The sequence below is a fragment of the Lithobates pipiens genome, unplaced genomic scaffold, assembly GCF_037356315.1.
Source record: "Lithobates pipiens isolate NorthernLeopardFrog02 unplaced genomic scaffold, aLitPip1_a1.2 Scaffold_16, whole genome shotgun sequence".
In the NCBI taxonomy this organism is placed as follows: Eukaryota; Metazoa; Chordata; class Amphibia; order Anura; family Ranidae; genus Lithobates; species Lithobates pipiens.
Window position 1 is genome coordinate 200,727,172 of NW_027507748.1, and position 17,317 is coordinate 200,744,488.

Sequence of the window (17,317 nt, forward strand, 5' to 3'; positions counted from 1 at the left end):
GCGGGGGTGATGTCAAGCCACTCACACAGCCTGAGTCCGCAAACCAGGAAGGAAAACCGGGTGAAGATGGAAGCGCCTTAAGCGATGACAGCGTGTTGCTGGAGGGCTTAATTTTAAGATAAGTTTCACAAACTCCCATGCATGACTTCCAGGGTAAGTCTATAGTAAGGCTTACCTATAGGTACAGTAAATATCTCCCAAACATGCACCATTTAGGAGAGATTTACTTTTGAAGCAGCCGGTGAGGTCACCAGCGCATGCTCTCTGAAGGAACAGCATACCGCACCATTCCTTTAGAGCCCCATGTCGTGAACAGCGGCTCCCATGCACATGTGCAAATGTGACATCTTTGTGGCTCTGGCCACTCAAACAGAGAACGAAGACCGGGTGTAGATGGAAGCATCTTCAGCGGTGAACGCACATAGCTGGGGGGCTTTGTTTTAAGGTAAGCGATATATACTAGCACATTAATGCTACTGCCTTGCAGGATTTAAAATAAAAAAAAAACAAAAAAAAAACACAAACACAAACAGTTTACCATCGCTTTAAGGTAAAAAAAACCTTCTGCCTTTAGAACCACTTTAAGCCACACCAGTAAGGTCTTATTGGGGTCAAAATGGTTGCCTTACAGCAGTCAGAAGACACTTGCTTTCTTTTCTAGGAGATAGGAAGCATGCTGGTTAACTGTCCAGCCTTTAGCAATTCAATGCAGCTCGTGGTGATGCACTATTTGTGTACAGACGAGTTTTGAGTGTGGGGAGGACACACGTTTTGACTGCAGTTCCACTTTCAGTAAAGATAGAATACCACACGCCTAAATTTGGACCATTTAGTTTCTCAATTTTTTTTGTTCCTGTGAGGTGCTGGATGTGAAGCGTCACTGCTGGTAAGTACCATAATCTACAGAAAATCAAACTTGCTGTAGACCTTTCTTTACCGATTTGAGACCGAATATAAAAACAAGAAATTTGACCAGCTGCTTTAAAAAATAAAAAACATTGCTCTAATTTTCATTGCACCAGTTTTCATAAAACTTCATCATTTGCAATACGTGTGTAAATATATGCAAGTCTTTAACGAAATAGGCTAAACAGAGTGTAAAACAACTTGTTTCGGATGAAATTCGGGCTAAGATTTATATACTGCATTTGTTTGCAACTCCATTATCTTTAAGAATTATTAGATATGAAAAGTTACTAAGTGTAGGGTGTTTTATTAATCTGTGATGAGTCAGATTTCCTCAAAACGATTTGACATGTATATGTAGTAATTTCTGCAAAATATTATGTATCATCAATGGACTGCCTAATTGTGAGTTTAAAACACCATCCTACATGCAAAATTGTAGTCATGCTCACAGATTTTATGCCACGTTCTGCCAGTACCTGAAAGGGTAAAATGGATCAGATGTCCTTCCTAGAGCAGCAAAGAGCATTAGGAAATGTTACATAGAATAATTTAAACTCCCCACTTTCATGTTCTAGAGCAGGGTTCTCCAAACTTTCTAGGCAAAGGGCCAACTTGCTGTCCTTCAGGCATTAGGGGGGCCAGACTGTAGCCAGTGGAAGAAGAAAATACCCCCTCATTGGTTTTAATGGGAAGACTAGTGCTTTATTATTGATATCAATAAGAATAATGCTCTACCATAGGTGTTAGTTGGTGGAATAGTGCCCCAGGGGCCAGATAAAGGCAGGTAAAGGGCCACATCTGGCACCTGGGTTGCAGTTTGGAGATCACTGTTTCTCAAACTTTTTTCAGTTAAGGCCCCTTTAAAAATCATGGACAGTCTCAAAACACCTTATTCTAAAATGTAAAGGTTATTCTAATAGTTTTGCATAACGCAGCAACATCCACAAGTCCAAGTAGGACACCAAACGTTACAGGTGATTCATTCTTCTAAAGCAAATACACTGGCATACTAGTCAGTACCAGTTTTCAATAATGTTTTGTTTCTCCCTTACTCAGCTAATGTGACCCCAACGCTGATGGAGAGGGGCAGGGGAGGGTCAAACAAGGATGCCATGCAGGTGACTGACATCCTCCTTATTAAATAATGATGCCATTGGTCATTAGAATGCCGGCAGCTAGAAGGTTGTAATGGTGCACAATGCAAACCTGTGACTAAGGCTGCTTTCACACAGGGGTGGGCGGGCATTGACAGCAAAACGCTGCTAGTTTTAGTGGCGCTATTCAGCCACTAGCAGGGTGCTTTTAACCCCCGCTATCGGCCGAATAAAGGGTTAAGCTTAAATACGTCCATGTAGCACCGCTGCCGAAGCGCTCTGCAGGCGCTTTGGCAGCTGTGCCCATTCATTTCAATGGGCAGGAGCAGTGGAGGAGCGACATATACACCGCTCCTTCACCGCCCGAAAGATGCTGCTTGCAGGACTTTCTAAAGTCCTGCAAGTGCACCGCCCCAGTGTGAATGCACTCCAGCTTTCACACTGGGGGATGCAGGGGAGGCATTTTTCAGGCACTTTACAGGCGCTATTGAAAAACGCCACAGTGTGAAAGGGGTCTTAGTGTAACTAAAAAGGAAGCCTTCATCCACACACTAGCTTGTATACAATTTTTGGGCAATTTTTAGGCATTTTGCCAAGACACCCCTGAAGAAACTTCAAGGTACCCTGGTTGAAAAAAGGCTGGTTTAGAGGAAAGGTATATAGTTATCAGACAAGAAGCTTTCATTTTCCAGCCTTTGCTGAAATATCACAACTTAAAGCTCGCTAGTTGCAAAAGGTAACCTAGGAACCAGCCTTTAGTACATTTTAAAAATAGAATTTAATCTGCTTATAATTTTGCTTCATCCAATACGCTAATGAAATTGTTAAATAAAACCATTCAGTTTTTGTTGTATATCTTATATTGGACCCAGCGATGTCATCACTTGACTCTGTGCTTCAATATGCAATGCTGTCAGTTCATGGCTGGTGGGAGAGGACAGCAGAGTGCTCTACAAAGCTTCCTGAAAACATTATCCCACCCTGACACAGGTCCCTCTCCCAAGCCTTCATGGGCTGCCAAGCAGTCCTGCAAATATCAAAATGCCTTGATTGGCGAATGTCAGTCTGATTGAGTGGGCATTCCTAAGGATGCTTTTGCATGTATACTGTTCTGGGCAACACCCACATGCAATGCTGAGCCTCCATGACAAAAACTAAAAAAAAAAAAACTAAAAATTAATGAATTAATGAATAAATGAATGGGGTGTTCCAAAGGACAGCAAAGCTTGGGAGGAAAGGGCTAAATGTTGCTAGACATCCACCAGCCAGAAAATAAGACAGCCTTTGATTTGCTGCAGATTCTAATCAACACTACTGTGTGAAGCTCATAGTGTGCGGTAAACATTTTTAACACTAACCAAACCAGTTTCAATTTCTTTAGGTATTTTAGGAGTTTATTCAAATTGTTATTATGCCCAGATTAAAGTGGTTGTAAACTGTTACACCACTTGTACCTACAGGTAAGCCTATACTAAGCCTTACCTGTAGGCACTCTAAATATCTCCTAAACTTGCAGTTTAGGAGATACTCACTACATGCGTGGCTGCCGCGCATGTGCACTGAAGAAATGGGCCACTGGTGCAGTTTCTTCAGTACCTGTGCTGTGACTAGTGGCTCCTGCACACATGTGCGTGAGCGACGTCATCGCGGTTCCGGACAATCACAACGCGAACCCAGAAGTAACTCTGGTGAAAGATGACAGCCGTGAGAGTGGAGTGCAGGCGGCACTGCAGGGCATAGTTCTAAGGTAAGCACTTCATAATGAGCTAGTATGCTATGCATACTAGCTCATTACGACTTTGTCTTGCAGTATTTTTTATTTATTTTTTTCCCAGGGGTTTACAACCCCTTTAAGCCCTCATTCACACCGGAACAATTTAAAAGAAAAAAAAATAAAAAAAAAATAAAAAGGTACCTGCACTACTTTTTTTTTTCTATTTCATTGGGACTTGCATAGACTTCTGTTAAATGAAGCCATTTGAGGTGCAAATTGCATTGATCTGAAACTTTGAAACCATACTGAAGTAGCACGATTTCAAAGTCACGCTGCTGTGAAACCAGGGCTAAAGGTTCACTTTTTGAGTAAACAGGCACATGCCGACGAGGGACACCAGTATGGTAAAATACACAGCGCGGTCTTGAAAAACCATAGTTTGATGTGCTTGGCATTCCTGTAGGTTTATTCTGGCATCCCGAAGCCTGCCTGGTAAACTCCCATATTATTTACATCCTCTTGTCCCTGATAACTTCCTGGCCACTGCAGACTATAGACCAGGCTTCCTCACCTTTTTAAACAGAAGAACCCTTGAAACAACTTTGTGGTCTTAGGGAATCCCTGCTAAAAATAGCTAGATCTACAGCTCACTCTTTAGTGTGACGGTTAGTGGGAAGAACGCTCCTACCGTAGCATTGGAAGTGAGCACCCAAAGCCAGTGCTGGCCCGGAGGCAATTCGGGGACAAGCAGAGAATGGGATTTTTGTACTCACCGTAAAATCCATTTCTCAGAGTTAGACGGACACATCGCCTCCTTAATCTTGACCATTGGGACATCCAAGAGCAGGGCCAAAGAAAAAAAAAAGAAAAAAAGAAGAGGGCTGGGAAAAATGACCCAAGGCTAACCACAAGAGCCCTAACCAGGACACAGGAGCCCCAGCTGAAAAATAAAACATTGAAGAAAAAAACACCCCTCAAGAGGGAACCCCCCCCCCTCTTTAAAGAGGAAGTAAACCCTAATGGGTTTACTTCCCCTTTCATTCCCTGCAAAGGTAAAGCATAATGGACTACTATGCATGCACCGACATTGTCACTTCAATATAGATGGAGATCCAACTTGGAGGCGACTTCCATTGAAATCAATGGGTAAAAGTCACCTAGAAGTCAGATTGAAGTAGTACAGGAACCTTTTCTGAAGTCGGAGCGACTTCAGCAGTGTGCATTAAGACGGCTCTTATTGACTTATATTGATTTTTACAGGTAGCGCGACCTTAGGCGACTAGGGGCGACTTAAAGTCAGATACAAAGTTGCCCCTGTGTGAATGGAGTCTCAGTCTCCCTTCTCCAGATGAAAATAGGGCATGTAACTCCCGATAAAGATGTCTTCCTGGTATTGGAACCTCCAAAATGCCTTATTGCTAAAGTATCATGTAGCCATATAGAGATATTAGCATAGTTCTGTCCACAATGGGAAATAAGTTGATACAGTAAGGAGGAAATAATGTAGCTTATTTTCTTGAATGTGGGCAGGGGCATAACTAGAAATCACAGGGCCCCGCAGTGCCCCCCACCCTCATCCAGGGGTGGATCCAGAGTCTAGTCTCGAGAGGGGCACTGCCGGAAAATATGTTTTTTTTGGGGGCAATGGGTGATGTTGGCGCTTCAATCATCACGGGACAGTGGTTGTTATGGTGTCAGGATGATTGAAACATTATTTCTATTATTGCATTGTTATAGAAAATGAAATAGGTCAACTCACCATTGCAGAATCAGTGGGAGCCCCGAGTTTGTCACTTGCCAACGTCGCCTGCCACAAGTTGCGGATTGTCGCTTGCCACACGTTGCAAATTGGCCACTTGCCACATCACCTGACACAAGTTGCAGATTGTCACTTTCCTGCTAAGGTGGGGAATGGGGATTGTCACTTCTGTTTCCCAGTCCGAGTTAGGCAGCAGAGAGATGATGTAAGCTCTCTGCTGTCTGCACAGTGAGGGCGGAACTGCCAGGATGCAGGGCGGGCACCAGGCGTTGTGAGATGAATCTCTCTGCTCCGCCAGCCTCCCAGCTGGCAGCTTCTGCACCCCCTGCCTACCAAAAATGCAAAGCTACAATAACCTAAGGTCAGCCTTACAGCAGTTTTACTGCTACAGGGTGGGACCTCTGCGCCGGATCACACACACACACACACACACACACACACACACACACTTAACCCTTTGATTGCCCCTGATGTTAACCCCTTCCCAGCCTGTGTCATTAGTACGGTGGCAATTTCAATTTATAAACAATTTCAAAATTGTTTATAGCACAAAAAATATAAAAAATAAAGTAAAAAACGCAGAGGTAAGCAAATACCACCAAAAAATAGCTCTTTGTTGGAGGAAACAAAGGACATTCATTTTATTTGGGTACAGCGCCACATAACCGTGCAATTGTTAAATTAATGGCCTGGTCATGAAGGGGGATAAATCTTCCAGAGAAAAAGTGGTTAAAGTGGTTAAGCCATTTTACCTCATTCTCTCTGTTTAATAATCCTTTGTGCCCCTGCAGCTGTGTTTTATAAAAATCAGCCATTCTTTACCTCATCTCAGAGCACTGCTTGGCGCGCACATGACTTTCTGCTTTCCCTGTCTGACAGCTACAGTGGGTGGGGCCGAGAAACTCCAGCCGACGTCAGTTGGGAGGCGGGGAGGAGAGAGGAGTTGGGCCACAGGGGCACAAAGGATTGTTAAACAGAGAATGGTATAAAACATTTAAAGTAGCTTTTGCAGAATGAGGGGAGGGGACAGGCACTGACACAGGAGCAGACAGGCAGGGATGTGGGGGGGGGGGACAACAACGGTGGGGGGGGGGGGGAGGACGACAGAGGGAGACACAGGAGAGCTGCAGATAGCGGCAGCTGGTGGAGGCATGTAAACTGACCATGGTGTCAGGGCTCAGCAGCCATGATATACCATGGTCAGTTTACAGGGGAGAGGGCAGAAACTGTCAGGATCGGCCAGGTTTTTTTTTAGGCGATAGAAGTGATCAAGTTAGGGGCCAAATAAAGCATGTTATACACCACAAGCACTGTGCTGTATAACATGCTTTAAAGCAGGGGTAGGCAACCAGTAGCTCTCCAGCTGTTGTAGAACTACATTTTCCATGAGGCATTGCAAGGCTGGCAGTTACTCCCAGAGGCATGATGGGACTTGTAGTTCTGCAACAGCTGGAGGGCCCCAGGTTACCTATCCCTGCTTTAAAGGAACAGGCTCAATAAATTTTTATATATATATATATATATATATATATATATATATATATATATATATATATATATATATATATATATATATATATATATATATATATATATATATATATATATATATATATATATATATCTCTCTCTCTATCTCCTTGTCTGCATATGCTGTTTAAGGTAAAACAGAACTTGACAATTTTTATTCTAGTTATGTTGTAGTTTATGCTTAAAACCCCCCTTTCTATTGACTGTAAAGTTTAAGCCTTTGTCTTGTTTTCAAAATAAGAATAAATGTGCTAAAACACACAAACATGCCAAATTAGAAATATTCCCATACTAAAAAATCTCCATCAATAAATTTCTTAACATACTGTAGAATAAAATTTTTACTGCTTTTCTCCTCCCTTTAGGTAGCCTTTCGGAAGCATGTGCAATGATACAAATATAACTTTCAGTGCAATGTCCACCATCGGCCTCCCTGTACTTTATGGTCTGATGTTTTTACCAAGTGCTTCTGGAAACCTCATCTCCCTCTGGATTTTTAGCAGATTAAGACGCAGATCAACAACACACATATATCTTATAAACCTTGCCATTTCCAACATGGTTGTGACTACTGGCATGCCCTTCCAAATTTTTTTTTATGTATATGTACTCTACTTGCCATACAAGTCTATAGAATGTTCCATTGCACTGCAAACCACAAACATTCTGACACACTGCAGCATGTGTGTTAGCATCACCATTTTCTGCTGGATCGCCATCAGCCGATACGCTACTCTTGTGCGATACAAAGAACGAGCACAGGACATTTCATCATCCACATATGAAAAAATCATCTTTGGCCAAATACTAAAAGCTTTTCGGAACCCTAAAATCGCTGGCTATCTGTGTGTCTGCGTGTGGATCACTTTTTTGTTCCCAACGTTTACCTTGTTCTTATTCAAAAATAATTCTGAACTAGACAACGGCTGCTCCTTTGAAGTTGAATTTGGTCAAGAAAAGTCGCAAATCTCTTCAGTTACACAGTCGACATGTTTCTTCTTGTTTTTCTTCATTGTGTTACTGTTTTATGGGTTCTTTATCAAGCATATAAAAAAGCTACAAACCAATAGCTGTATAGATGAAAAACATTTAGTCCACCAAAGAGTAAAAAAAAATATTGCTGTGATAATGGTTTTACTTCTGGTCACATTTGCTCCTTACCATCTGATAAAACTTTTCCTTGTGGGACAATACTACTCACGGGAATGCCAAGAGCTGAGAATACTGATAGAAATTAAAAACTGCTGCCTTTGCCTAGCCGAGTTCAGAAGTTGTACAGACCCCATCGTTTATTTTTGCTTAGATGAGTCTTTTCAGAAGACTATCCAACGTTTCCTTCATAGAAATGCCACAGGTCAAAGGGAGGATTCAAATATGAACAGACTTACGAATACTCAAACCCCAACTGTGACTGTAAGAGTTATGCCCATCACAGCTAATGAAAGCTGTGGCTGAAAACTGTTAAAGCAATTTTGTAATAGATCTATAAAGGATTTGGAGATCCAGTTAGAGTGTACCTGCGCCCAGTCTATGGACATTAACCCTTCTTGCCAAAGCCAAAAAATTCAGCTTTCAGCACTGTCGCACTTTGAAAGACAATTGCGCTGTCATGCAACACTGTACCCAGAAGAAATTTTTATCATTTTTTGTGACATAGAGCTCTCTTTTGGTGGTATATAATCACTATTTTTTTTATATATATATATATAAAAAAAATATATATATATATATTTTTTTTTTTTATGAAAAAAAAAAACTGAAAATTTTGAAAAAAATTGTTTTAGTTTCCGCCATAAAATTTTGCAAATAAGTATTTTTTTCTTCACTGATGTGCACTGATGGACACTGATGAGGATACACTGATTGGCTGCACCGATGAGCAGTTCCCCCCATTATCAGCAAAAACAACGTACTCACTGTGCCCTGACAGACTTTCTGGTTATCCGCTCGCCTTTCCTCACACAGAGACACGGGTGACTTGACACAGCTGATCACATGGTAAAGCGCTGCTGTGATTGGCCCTTTACCCTCATCTGAGATCAGCTGTGTCCAAAGGACATAATGGTTAAAGAGCGTGCCCCCATGGATGCGCAGGACGCGGCCCGTGTGCATCCTCCCAGAACAGGAAGCCCATGCTGTAGCCGTCTTTTGCCTATAGTGTGGCCAGGAACCAGTTAAACTGTTTACTGTTCTTAAGCCAGCCATAGACTAAGCCGAAACTGTTCGAATTTCGATCTATGTATTGGCAGGCTGGTTGTACTGAAGTTATTCCATCAATTGACTTTAGCACAAAAAGCCTGTTGGAATTTCTTAATTCGATCACTGCCGATAGCTATAGCCACAAGCAGTGATGATCGTATTCTGATGGCTTGGAAACCTCCTGCTGTCAGAATACAATAGCTCCATGTGAGGAATATCCTGAATGTGTCAATGAGGGACTCGAGCATTTCTATTTCCGTACCATAGCTTACACCCGTGCAAGTGTCATGTTTGCCTGCACAGGGATGCACTAGTGTTCCATGCAGTCCTATTTATGTCAACCGAGACACAGAAATTGCTTGAACATAGCCGCTGTTCCCACATTTCATATCTGTGCAGGTGCATGGTCCTGTTTACAGACAGTGTGCATTTGGAAGCCTTGTACACTCCTGGATGTCAATTTGGGAGCAGTGGTTCTGTCCGAGAAGCCGATGTGTCCCAATTAACATTAATAAGAATGCCTGCTCTGAACCCCAGTGAATCCCCATGCGGGCATACATGGCCCTTGCACAAGTGTACACTGTAGTACAAGCCATGTGAATGAAGCCTTATTCTCTACCTCAATAGATCCTCAAAGATTACAGCAGACTAGTGCCCATTGAGTGTTTCTAGCAGCTTTGAGACACCTGCTGTTTTTTTACATTAGAGTGGGGGTCGACAACCCATCACTCGCGGGCAGGCGACTGGTAGCTCGCCTCCCTTCCTTATCACCTCCCCAGACCTGCAAAGGAGCGGGGGTGGCATTTACAGGAACCAATCTCATGCATTTTCCCCATGAAGTAGCCAGGCCTGCTTCTTCTCCTCTTCCTCCTGCCGGCATTCAGTTGCTAAAGGACAAAAATACAGAGGGAATCAGGTCCAGTAAATGCCAACCCCTCCTGTCCAGATTCCCCTTCCTTCTCCTATGGGCCCCCCTGTGTGCTCATGACTCATCCCACCTTTGCAATGTTTCTGCCCCTCCTCTCCTTATGACTGGCTGCTGTACAAGATAGTTTCAGGATGGAGAATTAGGGGAAGGGGCTGATAATTATGTAATTTACTGGCCCTTTCTTTCTGAAATAAAACAGTGAGTGATTGGTACCAATCACTTACTGTGTCCATTTATAACTGAAGCACAGTAAACTGAGTTTATTATGCTTCAGTTTGAGAAAATAGGAAAACCGAGCAGAGTTCATCCTGTTCCTCCATTATGTACAGCTGAGGTTGCAGAGATGGAAATTGAGGACTGTGTCTTCAATCTCCTTTCTCGGTTTTAAAAGTGACACATCAGAGGTCTGTCTAGAGCCTGGATATCTCACCAAAGCCACCCAACGGGGCTGCAAAAATAAAATTGTAAAAAAATAATAAAAAAAAAATAAAAAAAGTTACTGACACTAGCCACTGCCCTACTGACAGCGTTCACACCCTGTCCATTGCTCTACTATTGACACTGCCCACTTTCAGGGCTCATGCACTAAAATGCTTTTACAGGTGTTTGAGCTTTTATTTCTGTGCCCAAAAGCTTGAAGAAGCCTGTGCTTTTTATTGCTCTTTTGCACGCTTTTGTGAGCATAAGCATTTTTCTCAGCTCATTTTTCCATTATTTTTTGTGCTTTCACATGCTTTTTCAGGTGTTTTTGGGTGCTTAGGTGTCTTTTCTGCTCAAGAGCTCCTCTCAAAAAATGGGGAAAAAATAGTGGGTTTTATCTTCTGCCTGTAAGCTCCTGAAAATGAAATAATGCACAGGGACACTTGGCTAACATGAAGGGCAGTTTCCAGGCAGAAAAAAAAATGAAATCTCAAAAAAGCTCAAAAGCCTGTAGGAACAGCTTCTTTGAGATGCAGCATGCATGAGCCCTAAGGGTAGAACACATTTATATTTTTACAGTGACATTGGTTTTATTATTATAAGCGTGTGTGTGTGTGTGTTTTTTTATGTTTTTTTCCTTACTATTTAGTTAGGCTTTGGTAGTTAAGAAAAAAAAAAGAGCGCGGAACACTGCTGATTTGTGTGCACTAATCAGGAGATCATACATCTGAAAGGAGCTTCAAATCTCTCAGTTATATAGATTTTTGCACTTTTTCCAACAGCCAACTGCACACCACCCCTCCCATAGAATGAGACCCACTACTGTACTGAATGTGCGCAGAGGGTTAATTTTTCAATTTGTCCAGTGTCAGCAATATGGACAAACAAACAAAAAGGACTCCACGTGGTTCAACCAATTCTAAACACAACCATGTACGGTATATGGTAAATAATTTTAAATACTAAAATGAAATAGCATTGCATCCTTTCCCATCAACACCTGTATGAAAAAATAAAAATAAAAAAAATAAAAAAAAACAGTAATGATTGTATATTATGAACAGCTTGCCTTTTCGCAGCTGCTTTCCTCGTTTTCTGTGATGGGACAGCAGACAAATTTTGCCTTGCCCATATAACCTGTATATTGGTACTTTCAGGTGAAAAATATGTTAAAGACGCACATAAAGTAGATCTAAACCCAAACTAAATGTTAAATCATTAAATCACTGTATATAACAAACTGCAATTTTTTTGGCAATAAACTACTTGTTTTGACATTTTGTGATCCTTTCTTGTATCTTAGTATGTCGATATCCTGCAGCCACGTCCTGTCCTCATGCATGCACACCTGAGATGGTTGCATTGCATTTCACAGGGTGGAATTCCTGATGTGGACAATAGACCATGTCTGCATGTGTGTTGCAACAGACAATTCTAGATCCCATCTAAAGCTTACTTAGCAGGATGACAAATCAGGAGCACAGTTGTGAGTTTGTTCATGGACTTCCCAGTAAAGGTGACAAAACACTGGTGTAGAAGGTTTACCAGGTATTTCATTTAAAGCCGCAGATTTACCGTATATACTCGAGTATAAGCCGAGATTTTCAGCCTCTTTTTTGAGGCTGAAAGTGCCCCCCTCGGCTTATACTCGAGTCACCGCTGTCTGACTGCCCGAACAGCGTGTCGAGCAGACAGACAGCGGCCATTCTACCTTTCAAAAGCCGCGCCTCCGCCTCCGCCTGTGATAGGCGGAACACTCAATTTCCCAGCAGTCAGTGTTCCGCCTATCACGGACATCGGCTCATCCTCGGATGAGCCGATGTCCGTGATAGGCGGAACACTGACTGCTGGGAAATTGAGTGTTCCGCCTATCACAGGCGGAGGCGGAGGCGCGGCTTTTGAACAGGGGAATGGCCGCCAGGGCGCCGACGAAGAGCGGCGATCCTGGCATGGGACGACACGGAGGCTCGGGACGGGACGACACGGAGGCTCGGGACGGGACGACACGGAGGCTCGGGACGGGACGACACGGAGGCTCGGGACGGGACCGGACGGAGGCTCGGGGCACAGGTAGGCTGGACACACAAGGCTGCACGGACACACACACACACACACACACACACACACACACACAGGGATGGATGGATGGATGGACACACACACACACACAGGGATGGATGGATGGACGGACACACACACACACACACACACACACACACAGGGATGGATGGATGGACACACACACACACACAGGGATGGATGGATGGATGGACACACACACACACACACAGGGATGGATGGATGGATGGACACACACACACACACACAGGGATGGATGGATGGATGGACACACACACACACACGGATGGATGGATGGATGGACGCACACACACACAGGGATGGATGGATGGACACACACACAGGGATGGATGTATGGACACACACACAGGGATGGATGGATGGACACACACACAGGGATGGATGGATGGACACACACAGGGATGGATGGATGGACACACACACAGGGATGGACGGACACACAGGGATGGACGGACACAGAGGGATGGACGGACACACACAGGGATGGACAGGCATATCTCACCCTCGGCTTATACACGAGTCAATAGGTTTCCCAGTTTTTTGGGGGTAAATTGGGGGCCTCGGCTTATACTCGGGTCGGCCTATACTCGAGTATATACGGTAAAAACATTTTAATATGTCTTACATTAAAGTGATTGTAAAGGTTTTTGTTTTTTTTTGTAAAATATATACATGTCACACCTGCTCTGTGCAAGGATCTTCCTTTTCTGGGGTCGCCCGGCAGCACCGGTCCTTCCTTTTCCCTGGGCGCACTCCTGAGTCCTGCTGCTGCATCCATTGACACAGACAGCAAAACTCAGCCCTGCCCCCCACTCCTGTGTCACTGGATTTGATTGACAGCAGCGGGAGCCAATGGGTTCTGCTGTTATCAATCTAAAAAAAAGAGGACCAGAGGCAATGGCTGGAGCTGCTGGGCTTGTGCGCATCACTGCAACGATCAGGTTCAGGTAAGAAAAAGGGGGGCAGCTGCAGCACAGACGTTTTTTTCATCTTAATGCACCTTAATGCATAGAAGGCATTAAGGTACAAAACCTTGAGGGTTTACAACTCCTTTAATAAGTTCACGTTTATATGTGATTTTAGTGATATCAAGGCCTAACTGTGGACAGCAGGGAAGCATAACGATCATTTGATGGGCCCCCCTTGCAACCTCTCTCTGCGGCATCTGACAGTACCCACAGTGACAAAACTGTTATGGTTTTAACAATGTACGTCTAAATGAAGGACAAGTAGGAGAGCTGTCAGTATAATCAGCACACTATTAGACACCAGTACTGTGGATATACATTGTCAGGGAATAGCAGGGCAGCAGTGCAGGGAATTAACGGTTAACATTCATTTTCCAGCTATCCTCTGTACTTCACCTGTTTTTTTCCCCCCATCATATCAGTTCTGCTGGGCCTTAGTGTAAGTTCCCACACCTATTTCACCGCCACAGCAAGTGACTGCATTAGGCATACAAGCAGTTTACACCTCTGTACAGAGTGTTCTTTAGGTGTTATTTAATGACATTTTTTTCCCCCTTATTAAAACATTTATAAACGAAAAAAAGAACAAAACCCCTGCACTTGCTCTAGTGACAGTATGTAAAAATAAATAAATGTACTGATTTGTCACCAGAACAGTCCTGTAACCCAATCCGTGCACTCTAAAAGCCATGCACAAGCGACCAATGCTCACCGACGACAATTTACATAAACGGCTGGACAGGAATTGGTTAAGGTGCACTCTATTGTACAGTGTTTTGTAGTGGCACAGCAACACACAGAGGGGGTGTCTTGCCATGTGTTGTGGCCCTAAGAGAAATTTGAATGTAAATCACTTTGCTGCAGAAGCTCAATTTCATATATATGCAGCAAATTAGAATTTACTTATTTTTTCTTAAAATTTCAACGCAAAGCGCATGTGCCTACAAAACAGGAAGGTGTGAATGTTTCCTTAAATTGTATTTTTTTTTTGGATAGAGCAGGGGAGGATTAGAACCCCTGCTAGTATAATCACTTTAATTACACAAAGTATCGTTTAAACTTATTGTCCTAGCAAGCTAATACACTTTAAAACTTCCAGTTTTTCAATTCTCTTTTTCTTAGTCAAATTACACATTTTCATCAGGTTAACCACAGGATGTTACATATTTCAAAGCCGAAGGAAACCAGCGGTTTCTCTTTACGCTGCAAGCTCAACTTTAATGAATACATTCTATATAAAAAAAAATGCAAATGCCATTCCCACAAAACCCCTTTCACACCGAGGCAGTTTTCAGGCATTTTAGCGCCTGAAAATTGCATCCCATTCCCTGCAATGGGTGCTTTCACACCTGCGCGGTGCGCTTGCGGGATGTGAGAACAAGTCCAGCAAGCAGCATCTTAAGGGGCAGTTTGGGAGAGATGTATGCAAAAAAACATAAGGTATTATGATGTGTTTTTGTGTGCAATAAAATTCAATAAAATGTATTTCTTCATCTCCCCACACAAATATTATTATATATTAATTAATTTTCTAGCAAAAAAAGTCGATTTTCACATGTAGGAGAGAAGTGTCAGAATTGGCACAGTTGGCAGGTGGTTAAACAAAATGTAGCTATATTGACATGATCTATCTCTTACCTTTACATCTCTGTGAATGATGTTGTTATCATGACAGTAGCGTAGAGCTTCCAGTATTTGCCGCATGTAATGACTGTAAAGAAGCAGAAAACAAATGCGTAATTAATTTATTTGATATGAGTGGATAATTACATGTTGAAGGGTAAATCCAGTCAATGTCTTTTTAAAACATGTTTTCTTTATGTTTCTACCCTGGTGCTGCTAAGAGCTCTACGCTTGAGTTTCCAGCTAAGGTAAACAAATCCAATGCTTTGATTGTATTCGGTCCTGGTGAACTTGTTCTAGAGCCTTTGAGGCTGGGTTCACAGTGAAGCGATGCGGGAACGCCGCGAATCCGCGGCGGGTTCCCGCATCGCATGCCTCCCGGCGGCAGTTCACACTGCCCTATGCGAACTGCTGGGAGTGTCAGTGAAACGTTAATAACACCCCCAGATCAGTTCGCATATCGCAGTGCGATCTCGCAGTGCGAACTCGGACAGGAATCAGATCACATGGTGTGAACACCCATGCGATCCGATTCTGCCGCAGACCAAAAAAAGGGTCCTGCGCGAGTTTGTGGCGGGTGCGATGCGAATTCAGCCTATCTGTATGGCTGAACTCGCATCGCACAGAGATTGGATGTGATTTGCACTGCAGTGCGGTGCGAATCACATCCGGTTCTCCTAGCCGCAGCAGTGTGAACCCAGCCTGAATCCCACATTTAGGCTGGGTTCACACTGAAGCGATGCGGGAACGCCGCGAATTTGCGGCGGGTTCCCGCATTGCATGCCTCCCGCCGGCAGTTCACACTGCCCTATGCGGACTGTTGGGAGTGTCCGTGAAACCTTAATGACACCCCAGATCAGTTCGCATATCGCAGTGCGATCTGCAAACTCGGACAGGAATCGGATCGCATGGTGTGAACACCCATGCGATCCGATTCTGCTGCGGACCAAAAAAAGGGTCCTGTGCGAGTTTGGTGCGGGTGCGATGCGAATTCAGCCATACTATCTGTATGGCTGAACTCGCATCGCACAGAGATCGGATGTGATTTGCACTGCAGTGCGAATCACATCCGGGTCTCCCAGCCGCAGCAGTGTGAACCCAGCCTTACCCAAGTTTGGCATTTGATTACAAAAACAAAATGTTGCATAGGTGTACTATTAAAGAGTGATTGCCATTAAGGTAAAAGGTTTGTGTATTTAATCAAAACCATAACAAAAGTCACAAAGTAAAACGTTTACACTAATGGGAGACTTCCTTGATGGCGATAAACCGTATACATTGAAATACTAGCAAGAGAAATTGTGAATACTCTCAACTGAAACATTTTGCTGTAATCATGTCTTTTGTCCAATGAAAACTTAAATTTATTGTGGGCCCATGTATCATGTCAGTCTGGAGACCTGACAAAGTATGTATATCCATTTTATATACCTCACTGACAGACCCAAATTGCAAACTCTCCTATATGACGCTTTGGAAAAAACGACATGAATATCTCCCTTGAATTAACCGAATGGCAGGAAATTATTAAAGTCCTATCCAAAATATTAATCAATACATTATTTATATAGTCCAATTCTAAAACCTTAAGATGGTACCTGGTGCCCACAAGGATTGCAAAAATGCACTCGTCAGCGTAACCAGCCTGTTTGGGGAACTGTGGCCAACTTGGGACCATGTAACATATTTGGTGGCACTGCCTCAAAGTACTTTTTAATCTTATCTGTTCGGCAACGAAGGTACATATACATAGATCTCCCAAACTAGCTTTATTTCAAAAATTACCTCCTGGGGTCCCAAAGAACTCCAAACACCTGATCCTGTATATGACATTAGCGGCTAGGATAATTATTGTAAACATTGGAAGGCATGTGTGATAGCTAGAAGGATATACTAGAAGGATGCCTCCTGCATGTATACTTATCTGTCAAATGTCTCCCCTCCGTCTGCTATGAGACCCGAAAAACTGCAGATTTTGTGGGTGGGTCTGTTTTTCAGGGCTCAGTGGGTGAAGTCGTGATGTCAGTAGACTCCCCGCCCACCTCTACACTCCCCTTAACATGCCTTTTCTCC

The 17,317-nt window shown here is 43.2% G+C and overlaps 2 protein-coding genes across 16 annotated transcripts in view; one reads left to right on the forward strand and one right to left on the reverse strand.

Annotated features, from left to right (window-relative positions):
- CASK (calcium/calmodulin dependent serine protein kinase) overlaps window positions 1-17,317 on the reverse strand; it is a 486,621-nt gene that overhangs the window by 303,249 nt on the left and 166,055 nt on the right. For all 15 annotated transcript variants that reach the window (XM_077480904.1, XM_077480896.1, XM_077480902.1 and 12 more), the window contains exon 5: window positions 15,260-15,332. In XM_077480904.1, coding sequence (XP_077337030.1) covers window positions 15,260-15,332 — 73 coding nt within the window. The remainder of the gene's footprint in view (window positions 1-15,259; window positions 15,333-17,317) is intronic.
- GPR82 (G protein-coupled receptor 82) lies at window positions 762-8,683 on the forward strand. The gene is made up of 2 exons (XM_077484549.1): window positions 762-886; window positions 7,372-8,683. The coding sequence occupies exon 2, from the start codon at window positions 7,388-7,390 to the stop codon at window positions 8,459-8,461; it is 1,074 nt and encodes a 357-aa protein (XP_077340675.1). The 5' UTR covers window positions 762-886; window positions 7,372-7,387; the 3' UTR covers window positions 8,462-8,683.